This window comes from Bidens hawaiensis, unplaced genomic scaffold (genome assembly GCF_021521415.1).
Source record: "Bidens hawaiensis isolate Kalapana, Puna unplaced genomic scaffold, B.hawaiensis_p1.1 tig00000820_1, whole genome shotgun sequence".
In the NCBI taxonomy this organism is placed as follows: domain Eukaryota; kingdom Viridiplantae; phylum Streptophyta; class Magnoliopsida; order Asterales; family Asteraceae; genus Bidens; species Bidens hawaiensis.
Window position 1 is genome coordinate 460735 of NW_027491048.1, and position 18671 is coordinate 479405.

At 43.1% G+C, this 18671-nt stretch overlaps 1 protein-coding gene across 1 annotated transcript; it reads left to right on the forward strand.

The window, feature by feature from the left end:
- Positions 1-1256: 1256 nt before the first annotated feature.
- Positions 1257-18330, forward strand: LOC143539455 (tubulin gamma-1 chain-like). The gene is made up of 12 exons (XM_077032772.1): positions 1257-1451; positions 15789-15989; positions 16088-16199; positions 16280-16680; positions 16770-16823; positions 16901-17005; positions 17112-17186; positions 17271-17315; positions 17430-17558; positions 17664-17768; positions 17844-17921; positions 18027-18330. Exons 1-11 carry the CDS (start codon positions 1323-1325, stop codon positions 17910-17912), a joined length of 1425 nt encoding a protein of 474 aa, XP_076888887.1. The 5' UTR covers positions 1257-1322; the 3' UTR covers positions 17913-17921; positions 18027-18330.
- The last annotated feature ends 341 nt before the right edge of the window (positions 18331-18671 follow it).

Genomic DNA, 18671 nt, shown 5'->3' on the forward strand with positions numbered 1-18671 from the left:
TTGATCTAAGATGAATATTGGTACCAAGTTGATTTAGGATTGGTATATTCGTTTCAAATGGTTATATCTATTGAAATAGGTATAAACTATAAAGATTTGAAAGATAAATCTATAGTTAAATAATAATGAAATATGCATGTTTATCTCAAAACGGTCAACGAGTCAAAAAGAGGGTAAGTTGGAGGTTACTTTAACATTGTTGTTACGTTAGTAAAGGGTCCAAGTCTTATATTAATATGCTTAAAGTTTGTTAGGGATTTATCAAGTCAAACTAACCTATATTATAATGAGATTGGATTGTATGCTAATGAGTTGTAAGTGAGTTTGATTTTAGGATGAGATTGGATTGTATGCTAATGAGTTGTAAGTGAGTTTGATTTTAGGAAGTTAATAACCTAACAATGTCTGTTTGTAATTTTGTGTGTATGTTTTCATTCAAAATATAAATGAATTGAAGATTGGATTTTAATAATTTATATAACTAATTAGCTTTTACTTTCGTTGTCAAAATCAATGTCGTCTTAACAGTAAAGTAACTCCATATGTTTCTAATTCATTTATGTTGTTTTAAAAACAAATTACATCATAATTGAGATAAAAAAAATGTCCTTTTTAAGGGTGTGCATGAGTCGGTTTAAACCAAATCAAAACCAGAATTGCCGGTTTTTGAGTTTTTGAAAACCTTTCAATTTCGGTTTTTTCGTTTCCCTTTTTTTTGTCTGAATTCAATTATTTTTGGTTTTTTCGGTTTTGCTATTTGGACTTGATAAGTCTAGGCCGAAAAAGAAACCTTGACCAAAAAGAACAAATTTGACCTAAGTTTTTTTTGTTAGCTAACAATCAATTGATTATTATAAGTTTGAGCTACAAAATATTTGGGTTAAACATTAAAAATTACTTAAAATTTAAAACAGAAAATAAAAATCCATAAGTTCAGTTCGATTTTTTCGGTTTTAGTTACACACGATACCGAAAGTCCGGTTTTCACAAAACATAAAAACCAAATCCTCGTTTTCATTTCATTTTAGTTTTTTCATTTTCATACACACACCCGATCCTTTTTAGCTATAAGTAAATTAGTTATATTGTAAATATGAATTATTATCGACCATTTACCCGGGATTTGTTCAGCCAATTACCCGCTCACATTTTTCCACTCTTTTTCCTTTTCCTTTTCTTTTAAATAAATAAACCACCGTCGTCCCCGCCACACTCCACACACACACACACACACACACACTTCTTCAAAACCCTAGAATCAAAACACAGAGTAGTAATAATAATAATAATAATAATAATGATAATAATAATAATCAGAGAAGATGCCTCGTGAGATAATAACACTGCAAGTAGGACAATGCGGCAACCAGATCGGAATGGAGTTCTGGAAACAACTCTGTTTGGAGCACGGTATCTCCGAAGACGGCATCCTTGAAGATTTCGCTACTCAGGTTATTATTATTACTTAATTCAAGCTTATATGATTCTTATTCAACTTTAGTTTGCTATATAATTGAGATCTATGTAACTAATTGAGTATGTATGAGTACTCTTTCCATTTGCGTCTGTTTATTGACTAGTTTTAGATGTAAAGTTTTGTCTAGTATTTGTTTTATATTATTATTACTTGATGATGTTTTGAATTATGAGTCTAGGGTTTGCTAGTTGTCCGAATGCAGAAATGCTGTTTGTGTTGGTTTGTTTTAGTGTAGATACACATCATACGCTAGAGTACAAGCTCTTGTCGGTATGTGTAATGTGTTATCGACATAGTTTTCGAAGGCGCCAGGCGCAAAGGTCTAAGTGAGGGCCTGAGATAAGTAAGGAGCATAGCGTAAATATACATTATTTTGGGGGTTTTAGATAATATCGGTGCTATAGCGGCGTGGACCTCTAGCAGAGTATCAGTCAGAATATCGACCGATATATCACTGATTTTCCCGATATCAGTTGTTTAAGTCATTGTCATTTTTTAGTGCTTGCTGTTAGGTTTTAAGTCTTAATTAGTTCTTACTTGCTGCATGTGTTAGTGTTTTGTAAGTTGCAAAAGGTTGATTTGTTAATGGTAGGAGAGTATATTGAGTTATCGACATTGTTCTCAAAGCCGCAAAGAGTGAGCCTTGGGCCTAAGCGAGGGCCTAAGATAAGCAAGGCACATAGAGTAAATATATATTATTTTGGGGGTTTTAGACAATATCGGTGCTATAGGCGATTATTGGACCTCTAGCAGAATATCGGTCAAAATAGCAGTCTGAATATCGGTACTGATAGTATTAGCGATATTGACCGATATATCATTGATTTTCCCGATATCAGTTTTTTAAGTCTTAATTGCTAATTTTAAGTCTTAATCAGTTCTTACTTGCTACAATTGTTGTGTTTTGTAAGTTGGAAAAGGTTGATTTGTTAATGGTAGGAGAGTATACTGAATTGTTAGTGTTAAATTGCTACGTATATAAATTCTGCATCATATTAAAATTACCGATATCCCACCGCAGTAACCGATATCCGATATTTTTCCGCATTAACTGCATAGGTTCCAGGTCATTTTTGGATGTTACAGACCAGTTTGCCTGGATTTTGCAAAATAATACCAGAACTTTCAAGATTTGAAGAGGTAGGTCCCAGCAGAGCCCAGTTGGACCCGCAAGACTCACCTTAAACAGGGACGTCTGCGCAGAGACCAACTGGATCCGCAGGACCAACCATGCTCAGAGAAGTGACGTCCTTACGCGCAGTATGCAAGCTGGTCCCGCAGGAAATGCCTCCCATGGTGAAGGACTCCGCCTGTTCCCGCAGCCTCGGATACAAGCCATGAGGGAAGGCCACCCGCGCAGCATGGCTACACGCACTAGGCACTTAACTCTCCCCAGTGTCACCTGAAGGAATGAGCAAAGGCGGGAGGGGGAAAACTCCCGCCTAAACGAGCCAGTCCGTATGATGGAGGATCTTTTGTGTGATACCTGACGAGGTACAGACAAAAGATCTGACCAAGAATGCGGCAGCTCACTGACAGCAGCATGGCAGACAGCACGCCACAGCACTGTGACCAATAGCCGCCGCCTACCCACCAACTCCTGCCATACCACGTGCCTAGCCTGTAGTTGGCAGAAGAGGAAGAGTGCACGACACGCCTGCTCTGTGTCAGCCGCTACCTATCCACCACTCACAGGCAGGGCACGTGCATAGGTTACAGTTGGTAGCGTGTTGGGCCGGCTAAACCCCTTGGAAACCTACCTTCGGCTATAAATACCCCAATGGTATGATCATCTTATCTTATCATATATACCTGATATCTGCTCTAGCAATCTCTTAATATACTTTTATATTTAAAGAGCAATCTAGTCTGATTCTCACGCCGGAGGGTGGTCACAAGGAGGAACCCCCCCCTTCTCAGTGACGAGCTCACGGTGTCTGTTTTGCAGGTTATCAGAAGAACCATCTTCCAAGGGTTTAACCCCTCGTGGGAAACAGCTCTCCAACCCCCAGGTTACCAGTAATATGCCCGGGGTCTGGTTAGTGTTTCTTCATTGGCGCCATCCGTGCATAAAGCTAGAACTACAATTTTCTCCAGTTTTTTCAAAACTTTCTACAAAAGATGGTTAGAGAAATTCCGGTAACCACAACCCCAGCTATTGGGGGGAATACCGGCAACACAGTTTTTACAAACACTACTCCGGCTACCGAAGCCGGAGCAAGTGAAGTAAATTTTACGAACACTACCCCACTTACTAAAGCAGGGGCAAGAGCAGTAAATGACCGCCTACTGGGATCCACCGATACCCAGTTTGAAAAACGAAGACTCCCCCGCCAGACTCTCGACGAAGTCAAGGCATGGGCGGAGGCACGACAAAAGGAATTCCAGGCTGAGTTGAACGAACGCTTGCGTTCCGTGCAACAGGCCGACGAATTCGAATACTGGGAGGATGACTCGGAGGAATCCGACTCCGACGCGAACCCTCGTCATAAGGCAAAAGGGAAGCGTAAAGAAACGGAAACCCAACCGAAAAGGCATTTTGGACAAGCCTTCTAACCAAAAAGCATAGATGGAAGTCCACGAGACTTCTCTAAAACGTTCAGACCAAACGTTACAAATGCAGGAACGTCCAAATTTGCAAGGGACATTGCTGAAGCAATTGCCCCGAAGAGTGCTAAACAAATGCCTAACATAGGCACATATGACGGCCTATCTGATCCAGACGATCATTTGAACAGGTTCATAGCGGGGGCAACCGTTAGCAATTGGACGGAACCCACGTGGTGTTACATGTTCCAAATGACGCTGGTGGGGGCTGCTAGGGCTTGGTTCGATCGTTTACCGGTTAACCACATTTACGACTGGGCAGACTTCCAGCAGAAGTTTAGCCAACACTTCAGCCAGCAGCGAAAATATACCGAGGAGCAATGGACAATCCTCAAATGCACACGGGAAGAAGATGAATCTCTGCCAAACTTCATCACTCGCTTCAACTCAAAGAAGTTAAGTTTGGGCAATATCAGCGAGGATCTTGTTCGCGCAGCCTTCATCCAGGGCGCGCAGGACCCAGAGCTTATCCGCACCCTAACGGGTAAAGATGGAATGCCATCCACATGGGATGGCATCATGAAAGCAGCCAAACGCTATGCGGAAACGGAGAAGCAACTGGGTAGAGACCTTCCGCAGAGCACAAACCTTTACACCCAGAGGACGAGAGAGGACAACGTCCTCACCGCCCGATTGAACAAAAAACGGAAGCAAGGCATTTGGCAGTCAAGGGTAAACTTTGACACCTCATCCGGCTTACAGCACCGATTGGGTGAAAGGGATAATGTAAAGCCGCACCGGAACTCCAGATGGACGCCACTTACCAAAAGCGTCACTGACATATTTGCTACTGAAGAACTCCCATGGCCAAAGCCTCCAGTAATCCGACATCGTCACGATGCTGATCGGAGCAAGTACTGTGACTATCACAGAACAAAAGGCCACAACACTGAAGAATGCATAGACGTAAAAGACATGGTCGAAACATTCGTCAGAGATGGGACGCTCGCGCACCTCGTGGCAAAATAAAAGCTAAGCAGGCAGGCAGGTGCGTGTGGAACCACGGCTGGGGTAAACACGAATAAAAAATCAGCTTCAATAGAGACTACATGCTGCGTAAAGAACGAGATCCCGAAACAGGTGCGTGTCGGCTCGATGGCACTCCTGTCCCAACATGGAAGGGAGTTCAATTACACAGTTTGCATGTAATCAATTCCAATTTGTAAAGAGAAGGCCAAGAGCCACTTCTAATGGAAATGATTCTCTTTAAGAATATCGAAGCTGATGATTTTACATTTATACTTTTCTGGACACTAATATGCCGGTTTTCACCGCATAATTACGTGAAGTCAGTGAATGGGAAGGCGGTCCTACCCGCACGAACCCAATAACGTGACAAACCTTCACGCAGGTCAGTTGAAGGGGAAAAAGTTCAGCACCCAAAAATGAAAGTGCCGGTCTATCCGCATGAATCATTAAGGAAACTGAATAATAACCTGTCAACAACCGCGCGTCGAACGGTTAAAACTATCCAACACTGGTGACGACATTCACATTACGTGAAGTCGTTGCGTGGGAAGGCGGTCTTACCCGCACGAACCCAATAACGTGGCAAACCTTCACGCAGGTCAGTTGAAGGAGTTCATCCCATTAAATGAAAGTGCCGGTCTATCCGCATGAATCATGAAAGGAAAATGAACACTAACCTATCGACAACCGCGCGTCGAACGGTTCAAAACAAAATTCTTAAAAAGGTAAGAAAACCTACACGCAGGTCAGGTATGGGTAAAGTTTTGCCATCCTAAGTGCAAGTGACGGTTCTACCCGCACAATCACGAAAGAGGAAGCAAAACTTCACACCTATTATCAACCACGTTCAAAGGTTAACTTATCCTCAAAAAGTAAGAAAAACCAGCACGCAGGTTAGATAAAAGTTAAAGTTTAGCCATCCTACCAAGTGCAAGTGACGGTTCTACCCGCACAATCACGAAGGAGGAAGCGAAACTTTAACCCACTATCAACCACGTTCAAAGGTTCTTATTCTAAACACTTGGAAAATTGCTATTTTAAACTAAGTATGCAAGTCATAAGTTTATAAAGCAAAGAATCCAATGAAAGGAATAACAATCGTATATTTCAATGATATATTACAACAGTGGCCGGGTAACTACCCGCCTAAAAGAAATCTATACAAAGCGAAGTCTATCTTAGCAGTGGGAAGGGACCTTCAGGATCAGGCTTCAGGGCCACCTCCGCTTGGACCAGCACCGTCAGAGCGCGGCTGCCCAAGGAAAGCCTTAAGGATGTTTAGCCCATCATCAGCAGCAGCAGCTTCGTTCACCTTCTCCACCACTGGATGCGGGAAGGCAGCGTACTGGTTCACAGCTTGGTCATAAGCAGCTTCAGTATTAACATTGAATAAAGGGAAGTTGGAGGGCGGAAAGCCTCTCTCAGCAAACCCTAGACCAAGCAGGAAGCCAGTCTTCTCCCCATCCTCATGAGAAGCGTTGAGGGCTGTGCTCATCGCATCGTCATAAGAGGTCTCTGAAAGAACCCGACGCACAACCTACAAAAGAATACAAGTTAGAACATTTTCTAATTACGAGCGGAAAGCGTAAAGAAAAAGATAAAGATACCTGAGGCAACGCTTCTCGAAGCAGCCATTGGAGGGTAGCTTGACTTTCTTTGTAAGCACGTTCGGCTCCGCTCTTATCAAGGTTGGCAAGTTGAACTTCCTTGGCGGCAGCCTCTTCGACGCTTTTGAGTTTCCTTTCAGTGCGGTCAAGCACCCCCCTCTGGTCAAGGATCTCCTGCAGCTTCTTGGCATCTTCCATTGCCAAGGCGTCATGAGCATGCTGAAGAGCCTTTAATTTGCATTTAAGCTGCTCATTCTCTTCGCGAAGCGGCTCAGCAACAGCTTCAGCCTTGGCAGCCCTCTCAGTTGAGCTTCGCGCAGTCTCCTTGGCCAGCCAAAGCTGTTCATTCACAGCTTGGGCAGCCTTGGAGCGGGCCTCGAGTCGCGCCTGGACTTCAACCTCGAGGGCCTTGAATGCCTTCTCCTTCTCGGCTGCGGCAGCGGCCAACTGCCGGTTCTCCTCCCGAAGAGCCCGCGCTTCAGATACATCTTTGGCGCGAGCTGCTTTTAACTTGTCGTTTTCACGACAAAGCAGCTCGACGCGGGGCTGCGTCCGGGCCTGGAGAACCCGAAGCTCATTGGTTAGCCTACCCTCTTGGTAGCTAGCCATGGCTTCCCCCAACGCACCATGAGGAGCAGCGTGGCGAGCCCAGTCCACGCACTCCACAGGGGTACGAAGGGTTGTTCCTCGGCGTATGTTCCATCTTGGAACATACACTTCATTGGAATCCGACACTGCAAAAGAAACAAAGGCAGTTAGGAAAAGATGATAAAAATATACAAAGGAAAAAGAACCCTACGTACCTGTAGGGTCAATAACAGGCCGATAGCCGCCAAACCCATCACCTGAACCTAAAGGAAATCCATCCAACAGGTCAGGTAGACGGGAAGGTGGCATAGATCGGCGGGAAGCCCGGCGCGTACCTGATGGTCCGGCCATCGGTGCCGGTGGCGCAGGTATAGTGGCAGCCGCTGTGGTAGCCATTGTTGGCGCCACCTCCTCAGCAACAGTAACCGCCGGCTCCGTGAAAGATGCTGTAAAAATTGCACTCACGGCCGGCGGAGACAACTTCTCAGCTGGAACAGCCTCAGGAAGGCTGGAACCAGCGGAAGCAGGCACAGACGCCTGGGTCGACGCCTCGGGAAGGCTGACCGAGCCTTCCCTCATTGGCGGGGGAATACTTGCTCCAACTCCACCCTGGAATGCGTCAACATCCACACCTGCACAAGCAAAAGTGTTAGAAAAATTTATTTGAAACAACAAATCTAGACAAGAATTATGGGGGCACTTACGGGGTTTCTTGAGCTTGAACGTACGGACGAGCGGGGGCGAACCCGATGGAGCCGGCCTCTTGACACCGGTAACCGTCGTCGTCGCTGCCTCCCCGGAGGTAACAGCTACAGCCTCCGGAGCGGTGGTCTCCTCACCACCGGGCTCCCCCGCCACCTCTGCACTATCTGACTCCGAGTCAGATAGGACTACCGGGTCGGCCGTAGAGGCCACCTTCTCCTTGCCTTTCCCGACGGCAGTCTTTTTCTTCCGCACCAGTGGAGGACCTTCTGCGGATTCCTCAGAAGAAGAAATGTCAACTCCAGCAGCAGGCACAGCATTGAGAGGTTCAGGGTAGAAGATAGGCTTACCTGGCCGTCGGTGGCTCAGGATCTCTTGGCCTGGCGGGTAAACCTCCACGAACCGACCCGCGGTCTGCTCTAAGATGGGCAACTCGTTCTCGTCCAGAGCACGAGTACCCATCCGCGCGGGACCATCTTCCTCCCGCGGGTTCAGGAGCGACTGAAGATCGTTCCCCTCTGAAATCAACAAGAAAGTTAGAAAAAATCGAAGTCAGCAAAATGAAACAAGACGTACCATAAGGGACAGAGTTCGAACCATATTCAAGAACGATCGGAACCTTATCCGCATTCGCCGCCTTCCACACCCGGCTCATCCCCAGCATCACCATCGCCGACTCCGGAAAACGGAAAACCGGGGACTGGACCCGGGATATCTTCGAGAACCATTCCGCCTCCTCGTAGTTGAGGGCGGGAAGGTTCGGAAGCGCCTGGCCATTCTTGAACTTCATGGCGATGGGGATGGCGCGAGCGGATATGAAGAAGAACTCTCTTCTCCATGAGCGAAGACTCCGCTCGGTGGTACAAATCTTTAAACCCTTGATACGGTTGTAAGAGTATACCACCCCTGGATGCACCTCCAAGTGTAGAAGGTCATCAGACGGTCAACGAGGGGCTCAAGGCCCAGTATCCGGCACACCCACTCAAAGTGCCGGACCTTGGCAATGGCCATGGGGTGCACCTCTGTCAGGTGCACACCGTGCCTCTCCAGAACACGGTACACAAACTTTGTCAACGGAAACCTAAGGTTTCCGTAGACAAAGAATGCAGCATAAACCCCGATCTTGCCACTAGGGGCATCGTACACAGTATGGTGGGGTTCAGGAAACTCAGGCTCGAGAGACTCGAGCATGAACTTCCTGACGATATACTGGTACAGATCGACAGGAAGAGAGCACTGGCATTCGCCAGCAGTCTTCTGGTCATCAGCATCATGAGAAGGCATGGTGGAAGAAAGATGAAAAGAGATTTCAGGGTAATGCTTTACTGAACAGAAAAATTCGCCGGAAATTACTTGAGAAGAAGAGATGAAAGTGAAAAGTGTGAATTGCAAATAACCCTCTCCCCCTTTATATACTAATCGCGATTAATGCGGTGAATTTAATGCGAAGGAGAGAGAATTCGAAGGTGCAATGAAACTATGACACGTGGCAAAAAGCAGACTGGCAACAGCTGTTGACAGGACGTGTGCCAGTAATTTCGCGGCCACGCGCCCGAAAAATCGCGCCCACGCGCCTGAAAAAGCGTCTGGAATGACCATATAATGTCACGTCACCATAACTTCCTGCACGTCCTGACACAGTCAGAAGAAACCGTCGCGCGACGTTTCAGAGGTTTGGACTGTTCCTATCTTTCCACCAACCTTTCGAATTTCAAAATTCAAAATTTAAAAAGAAGCGGGAAAATACCCCCTTACCTTGGCGAACAAGTAACCATAAGACGGATGCGGGTACAGTGTAAAGGCAAAACCCTTCACATACCTAGCACCCGCAGGGAATTGAAGCCAAGAAAACCTTGGCGAACAAGTAACCATAAGACGGATGCGGGTACAGTGTTAAGGCAAAACCCTTCACATACCTAGCACCCGCAGGGAATTGAAGCCAAGTACCTCGGCAACCAAGTAACTATAAGACAGGTGCGGGTACAGTGTAAAGGCAAAACCCTTCACATACCTAGCACCCGCAGGGAATTGACGCCAGGAATACCTTGGAAGTAAAGTAACCGTAAGACGAGCGCAGGTACAGTGTTAAGGCAAAACCCTTCACATACCTAGCGCTCCGCTGGGAATTGAAACCAAGAAGGATCTTCTGGGCAATGCTTGCGGAAAAGGAAATAACATCCCCGCATAGCGGGAACGTCGAGAACTACGTTGTTTGAAGCTCCAGGATGGAATTGGTGGTTTTAACATAATTGATCACTATGTTCAAAACTACCAAAACCTCATGGAGAATCCACACAACTGGGACTCAATGCTCCTGACTTGCGAGGAGGTTACAGACCTACCCGCATCATACCCAAAGACCAAGCAGGAAACTCGGGCATTTCTGCAAGTGACAAGGACTTCCCATGGAAAACCTTACAAAACCCTTTTCAAAACCCTTTTAAGTCCAAAAGTTCACCTCACTTTATTAAACACGCATGAGAAGAACATTGGACTGGGGGGACTTGAAGAGGTAGGTCCCAGCAGAGCCCAGTTGGACCCGCAAGACTCACCTTAAACAGGGACGTCTGCGCAGAGACCAACTGGATCCGCAGGACCAACCATGCTCAGAGAAGTGACGTCCTTACGCGCAGTATGCAAGCTGGTCCCGCAGGAAATGCCTCCCATGGTGAAGGACTCCGCCTGTTCCCGCAGCCTCGGATACAAGCCATGAGGGAAGGCCACCCGCGCAGCATGGCTACACGCACTAGGCACTTAACTCTCCCCAGTGTCACCTGAAGGAATGAGCAAAGGCGGGAGGGGGAAAACTCCCGCCTAAACGAGCCAGTCCGTATGATGGAGGATCTTTTGTGTGATACCTGACGAGGTACAGACAAAAGATCTGACCAAGAATGCGACAGCTCACTGACAGCAGCATGGCAGACAGCACGCCACAGCACTGTGACCAATAGCCGCCGCCTACCCACCAACTCCTGCCATACCACGTGCCTAGCCTGTAGTTGGCAGAAGAGGAAGAGTGCACGACACGCCTGCTCTGTGTCAGCCGCTACCTATCCACCACTCACAGGCAGGGCACGTGCATAGGTTACAGTTGGTAGCGTGTTGGGCCGGCTAAACCCCTTGGAAACCTACCTTCGGCTATAAATACCCCAATGGTATGATCATCTTATCTTATCATATATACCTGATATCTGCTCTAGCAATCTCTTAATATACTTTTATATTTAAAGAGCAATCTAGTCTGATTCTCACGCCGGAGGGTGGTCACAAGGAGGAACCCCCCCCTTCTCAGTGACGAGCTCACGGTGTCTGTTTTGCAGGTTATCAGAAGAACCATCTTCCAAGGGTTTAACCCCTCGTGGGAAACAGCTCTCCAACCCCCAGGTTACCAGTAATCTGCCCGGGGTCTGGTTAGTGTTTCTTCAGGCGATTATTGGACCTCTAGCAGAATATCGGTCAAAATAGCAGTCTGAATATCGGTACTGATAGTTCCAGGTGCACAAATCGGTTTTTTTGAAAAAACCGGTTCGGTTATTAACCGGACCGGTTTTTTTGAAAAAACCGGTTCGGTTATTAACCGGACCGGTTATTAACCGGTTTTTGTCAATGAAAACTCAAACCGGCCAAACCGGTTTGGACCGGTTTAGAAACCGGTTAGAACCGGTTATTAAACCGGTTTTTTTACAACCGGTTTTTAATAACCGGTCTAACCGGTTAACCGGTTTTTTTTTTTTTTTTTTTTTTTTTTTTTTTTTTTTTTTTGCTTTAGGGTTTAGGGTTTAGGGTTTCGTTGTTAGCATTCTTTGCTTGGAAGATTAAAAACACATAACTTTCATTTATAGCTTTTACATTAAAAATACAAACATTAAATCGTTATCGCATATTCGTAACTCAAAAATACAAACATTAAAGAATGCTTAGACACGATTACATTAACAAGTTGATGTTTGTTACTCATTTTCTTCGCTACCCGATCCCGAGCTATTCCTTAGGTAATCGTCGTACGCGGCTTCTTCATCGGTCATTGGTTGAGTGTGTCCTTGATTGACCTCGTCTTCATACAAGGCCGCCTCATACTCCATTTCCCCCTCGAGTGAGCGTTGATGTTGTGCCCTATCTAAAGAGTCCAAGTAATCCTTGTAGCAAATCGACATCTCTACAGCTGGTGGAGTGAGTCGAGTCCTCCTAATCGATATAACCCTGCCAGAAACAGAAAAAGCAGACTCCGAAGCTACCGTGGAAGCTTGGACCGTTAGTAAATCTTTGGCCATGGCGGCGAGGATCGGAAACTCATCCTCCTTACCTCTCCACCAAGCCAGCATATCAAGACTTCTAAATTCATCCGGAGTCATGTGTTTCACAAAGTTGGTACCACCATACCTTCCAAGTTCACTGCTTGGGGTGTTTACCCTTTGACGTTTACCGGCGTCTTCCCAAATCATGTAGTACATCCCCATTTCAAGGTCGGTTTGGGATTGGGATTGGGCAACAGCTCTTAACGAGTCATGAATTTGGGAAGACGACCCGTGTTTTGTAAGGTAAACATCATACATGTTTGCCAAGGTGGTGTTGAAAGCATTCTTTAAAGTTTGGTTATAATGGGGGTTTTGATCGTCGTTTAACTCTAGCTCATCACAAATTTTTTCTATTAAAGCTTCAACACCACCAACATTGATGCAAGGGTTTAACGCAGCCGCACAGGTCAAAACAGCGGGTAGTTGTTGAAAATATTTTCTAAATTTTTCTTTCATTTTTGCACCCATATCAAAATAAGGTGCACCCCTACAATGAATTTCAGTCAACTTTGTGCACATGACAGCAATTTTTGGTAAAGCAATGGGGCTTGTTGGATAGTAAACCCCGGATAAACTAGTTGTGCAAGATTTAAAAATTTGAAGAACCTCCGTAACGATCTCAATCAATAACCAGTTTCTAGGATCGTACGGTGCACATTTACCCCTATTTGACAAAATTTGATGAAACGCAATTAACGATTGTTTTTGTTGGATGGCTTTCTCAAACATTTCACAAGTCGAGTTCCATCTTGTTGGACAATCCCAATTAGGCCCCAACCATTGACAGTTAGCTTCTTCACAAAATTTTTTGTATCTTGAAAATGTTGAATTGTTGCTAAAAACATCTCGTAACATTCTTTTAAAATTGTTTCTTTGCGTTTCGATCACGTTTAACCCATCTTGCACGGCCAAGTTGATAATATGTGCAATGCATCGGCTATGAAAAAACGCTCCATCACAGATAGGTTTATACTTTAATTTTAAATGGCCAACCGCGGCCGTATTGTTGGACGCGTTATCAAACGATATTGAAAAGATTTTATCTTCAATCTTGTATTGTCGAATGACTTTATCCAAGAGTTTAAAAATATTTCTACCCGTGTGCGGGTAATCAAACAATTGAAACGCAACGGTTCGTTTCATCATTTGCCACGACCGGGGGTCAACCCAATGAGCCGTCACACAAATGTATGAGTCGGGCGAACCATTAGGTACCGACCACACATCCGTTGTTAAGTTCACACCAGTTTGTAAGTTTGAAAAGTATGAAATTAGTTCGGATTTAGCGTTTTTCCATGCTTTAAGACAATCTCTTCTAAGGGTCGAACGACTTACGTGTTGGTAGCGTGGTTGAACATACTTTTGCATCATCTCCGTGAATTGAGGGTTGTCGAAGTGGTTGAAAGGAAGTGATTGTTGAATCACAAAGTTGCCAAACTGTTGACGTACCGCTTCAAGGTCGTACGTAAACACCGTTCCTTGATTCGTCATCTCCGGCTGCGAACTACTTCCGGATTCGTCCTTCAAGACCTTGCAAGAGGGCTTTTCTACATGAGCTCTTAAACTGGAGTTTGCTTCTTTGTTATAAAACTTCAAACAATGTTTGCATCTAGCTTTTTGGGTTCCGTTAGACATTTCGCATAGGTCGAAATGTTGCCAAATATCTTGGTTTCGTTTCGTGGGGATGACCCGAACGACGGTTTCTCCCGTGTTCGAGGCACCCATGTTGACCGATGAAGCAGCACTTTGGGAGGCCATGATAATCGACTACGAATTAAGAGTGGTATACTCGAGTATGAAATAAACGACTACGAAAGAAGAGCGTTTGGAGTTGTATAATCGCGTATGAAATAAACGTTTAGAGCGTTTGGAGTTGTATAATCAAGTGTGATCTAACCAATACCCAACCTAAACTATATATAGATGTTTGTGGGGGTAAAATGGTAAAAAAACAAAAAAAAAACGGCTAAAAAACGGTCAAAAAAAAAAAAAAACGGCTATAAAGCCGTTTGGTAACGTTCGAAAACCGGTTTAACCGGTTAACCGGTTATTAAAAAACCGGTTAACCGGTTTTTTTTATAACGGTAATAAACCGGTTATTTTAAAAACCGGTTAACCGGTTTTTTAATAACCGGTTATTAAAAAAAACCGGTTATAAAAAAAACCGGTTATAAAACCGGTTTTGGCTCCAAAACGTATAACCGATACGTAAACCGGTTACGTAAACCGGTCAAACCGGTTTTTAAAAAAACCGGTTTTTAAAAAACCGGTTTCCGGTTGAACCGGCCAAACCGGTTCCGTAACCGGTTTTTTTGAACACCTCTACTGATAGTATTAGCGATATTGACCGATATATCATTGATTTTCCCGATATCAGTTTTTTAAGTCTTAATTGTTAATTTTAAGTCTTAATCAGTTCTTACTTGCTACAATTGTTGTGTTTTGTAAGTTGGAAAAGGTTGATTTGTTAATGGTAGGAGAGTATACTGAATTGTTAGTGTTAAATTGCTACGTATATAAATTCTGCATCATATTAAAATTACCGATATCCCACCGCAGTAACCGATATCCGATATTTTTCCGCATTAACTGCATAGGTTCCAGGTCATTTTTGGATGTTACAGACCAGTTTGCCTGGATTTTGCAAAATAATACCAGAACTTTCAAGATTTGGCTGGAATCTTGTCGGAAGGTCGCCGGAGGGCCTGGAAGGCAGAAAGGCGCTTTTCTTGCGCCTCGCTTTGCCCGAGGGCCTAGGCGCACGTCCGAAGGGCTTTTGACATAATAGGTTATCGATATCTTAGGGTTAATGGCTTAACAAAGGATGTTAGGACTTTAAGTCGTAATTGTGTGTTGTGAGTTCCTTACACGTCCTCAATAGATCACCAATAATTCTTACCATGGTTTCTGGCCTTTGGGTTGATGTATATGTTATCATGCCAAGCTTTCTGTTTTGAGATTTTGGTGTTACAACCAACAAGTACAAACTTACAGTCGAACCTTGTCTGAATAAATTTTACAGGCTGTATGGATGTTGTGTTATGCTATGTGAACGTATTTCTTGCTGTTTATGAATCCATTGTAGTGTCATCTATGAATGCTGTAATTTTACTGGGCTAGGTTTCTGTTCAGGAACAATTTAAGATAGAAAGTAATGTAGTATTTTTTTCACATAAGTTGATAATGAATTATGAACCTAGGTTTTGCTAGTGGGCTAAGCATAACTTCTTGTCAATGGTGTTTGTTGTCCAAATGCAACAATATTATTTCTGTTAGTTACTTAGGTTATTTCTGTGTAGATACTAGAGTACTGTGGCCTGACAAGGATGCTAGGAATTTATGTTGTAATTGTGTATTGTGAGCTCTCTACAAGTCCTCAATAGAGGATCATTGGTAATCCTTACTACGGTTTTGGTTGATTTATATGTTATCTTGCCAAGCTTTCTGTTTTGAGTTTTTGGAGTTACAAGTGCAAACCTCAAGTTACCCGCCCTAAGTCATTGCATGATTTGTTTTAATATTTTGTGTACAACCTTGTTGCAGGGAGGTGACAGAAAAGATGTGTTTTTCTATCAAGCTGATGATCAACACTACATACCTAGAGCATTGCTAATGGATTTGGAGCCCAGGGTGATTAATGGAATCCAAACTGGTGAATACAGAAATCTTTATAATCATGAGAATATATTTACTTCAAGGGAAGGAGGAGGTGCTGGAAACAATTGGGCCAGTGGATATCATCAGGTTAGTAACTACCTTCTTGTGACCACAATTATATCATGTACAACTTTATCATTCTCCAATATTTTCATGGTGTTGTAACAAAATAACATTTTTTGCAGGGTAAGAGTTTTGAGGAGGATTTGATGGACATGATTGACAGAGAAGCAGATGGAAGTGATAGTCTTGAAGGATTTGTTTTATGTCATTCGATTGCTGGAGGAACTGGCTCAGGTTTCGATAATTTAGCTAGCATTTTTATCTCTGTGTTATTAACATTTATTGACTATTTTCTATAACACAAACTTATGTAGGTATGGGTTCATACCTCTTGGAGACGTTAAACGATCGTTACAGCAAGAAACTTGTTCAAACATACAGTGTGTTTCCTAACCAAAACGAAATCAGTGATGTGGTGGTTCAGCCATACAACTCTCTTTTGACTCTCAAACGACTCACACTTAATGCTGACTGTGTTGTTGTTCTTGATAACACTGCACTTAATAGAATTGCTGTAGAACGTTTGCATATACAAAACCCTTCTGTTTCTCAGACAAATTCTTTAGTTTCAACTGTAATGTCTGCCAGTACAACCACCCTCCGGTATCCTGGATATATGAACAATGATCTGGTTGGCCTTCTTGCTTCTTTGATCCCGACACCTAGGTGCCACTTTCTTATGACAGGGTATACACCACTGACAGTCGAACACCAGGTCAGACTTCAATATCCATGTGGCATTATGTGTCAGTGTGTCACATTATCTTGAATGAAAAGCTTTTCTAATTTATAATCTTTTTACAGGCTAATATGATTCGCAAAACAACTGTACTGGATGTGATGAGAAGACTTCTTCAGGCAAGAAGACTAGTAATTTTTTTATATTTTAATGAACCATGGATTTTCATATGTTTTAACAAATGTATGTTTTGCAGACAAAGAATATCATGGTTTCATCACATGCTAGAACTAAAGAAGCTAGTCAGGCTAAATACATATCAATACTGAACATTATTCAGGGAGAAGTTGATCCCACCCAAGTGAGTCAAAGTCAACATATTGTTTCAATCTACGGTTATATTATTTGAAACACTTATTTTCTGTTCTAAGTTCTAACTTGCAAACACCTTTTGGTGGGTTCATTAGGTACATGATAGTTTGCAGCGTATACGTGAAAGAAAGCTTGTTAATTTCATTGAGTGGGGCCCTGCTAGCATTCAGGTATGTCTTATAACAACACCTTGGGTATTATAACTTACTAATTCCTTTTTTTTAATTATAATTTTTCCTTTTTTTATGAAACAGGTTGCTCTCTCGAGAAAATCTCCATATGTTCAAACCGCTCACAGGGTGAGACTTATTTAAATTCTGGAACATTACTATATTTATTTAATAATAACAGTGATGAATTTGACATATAAGAATGGATGAAATAATGAAATTTGTGTGCTTTATACCCTTTAGGTGAGCGGGCTCATGTTAGCAAGTTATACTGGGATTCGACATTTATTCTCCAAATGTTTGAGCCAGTATTCTCTCCTACGAAAGAGACAGGCCTTTCTTGACAAATACAGGGATTTCCCGTTATTTGGTGTAAGTTATTTCTCACTACACTAAACCGATAATGATTTTAGTGTATGTAAATATGTAATCACATATGTATTATGGGATATAATGATTTTTGTAAACCTTGTTTAGGACAACGATCTTTCAGAATTTGACGAGGCAAGGGACATTATTGAGAATTTGGTTGATGAATATAAGGCCTGTGAGTCCCCGGATTATATAAAATGGGGAATGGAGGTATGTTAATATACGATAAATCATTTTTCTTATAATTTTATAATATGTTTTATAATGAATTTATTTGCCATTCAGGATCCGGATCATCTCCTAACAGGGGAAGGAAATGCCACAGGGACCGTTGATCCCAAGTTAGCAATGTGAACAGGCTAAGTATGTCGTAGACTCGTACTTACCTTTCTTCGTCTATATTTGTCTAGTTTTCTATTAAATCAAATGCGTTAGTTCTTTTTAACAAATCGGATATCTATTTTACAGGGCCTTCATGATGATCATGTAGAAAAGGGTTGAAGTAACGGTTTGGTTTTTTGCTTGCTACTTGGTGATGGTGTGCATTAAAACTAAGATTGTAAATTCGGTGTGTATTCTTATGTTGATTATTATGATCGTATTTGTCAGTTAGTAAACCTGTTGTTGAAGTATGATTTTGATGATGTCATGCGTTAGTTTGAGAAGCATCGAAGACATTGAGGTAATGTTACCTCGGATGCCTTGTAGGTGGGATTGGATTCTGAATTCTAATCATGTGAGTTAAATCGTTTACGTGGATTACTTTAGATCTGCTTGCTAAAGGATTGAATTGACCGAACTTGAATGAGCTCAAGCCTAAAAATAAGAAATAGTAATTGTGTCAACTGTTAAAATCATCAGCAGTACCGGGCCATGTGCAGTGTTTCTGGTAAATTGGTTTCAGTTGAAGTTTTGAAAGGTTTTTGATGAGTGCTAGTTCGCTATTCTATGACCATACTAAGCACTTTGTGCTTGTTCGCATATGGTTCGTGATAATCCATAAGCGATCATGCGCCAACTAACACATTTTGACATAACTGGATATTCTGAATAGATTTGAACTCTGGTTTCCCAACCAGTTGTGCCCATTAAGGCTATACATAACTGTTATAA

Coding starts and splice junctions, on each gene's coding strand:
- LOC143539455 (XM_077032772.1), top strand. CDS start 1,323: ATGCCTCGTGAGATAATAACACTGCAAGTAGGACAATGCGGCAACCAG. Junction 16,824..16,900: donor TGATGAGAAGACTTCTTCAG/GCAAGAAGACTA, acceptor TATGTTTTGCAG/ACAAAGAATATCATGGTTTC. Junction 17,006..17,111: donor GAGAAGTTGATCCCACCCAA/GTGAGTCAAAGT, acceptor TGGGTTCATTAG/GTACATGATAGTTTGCAGCG.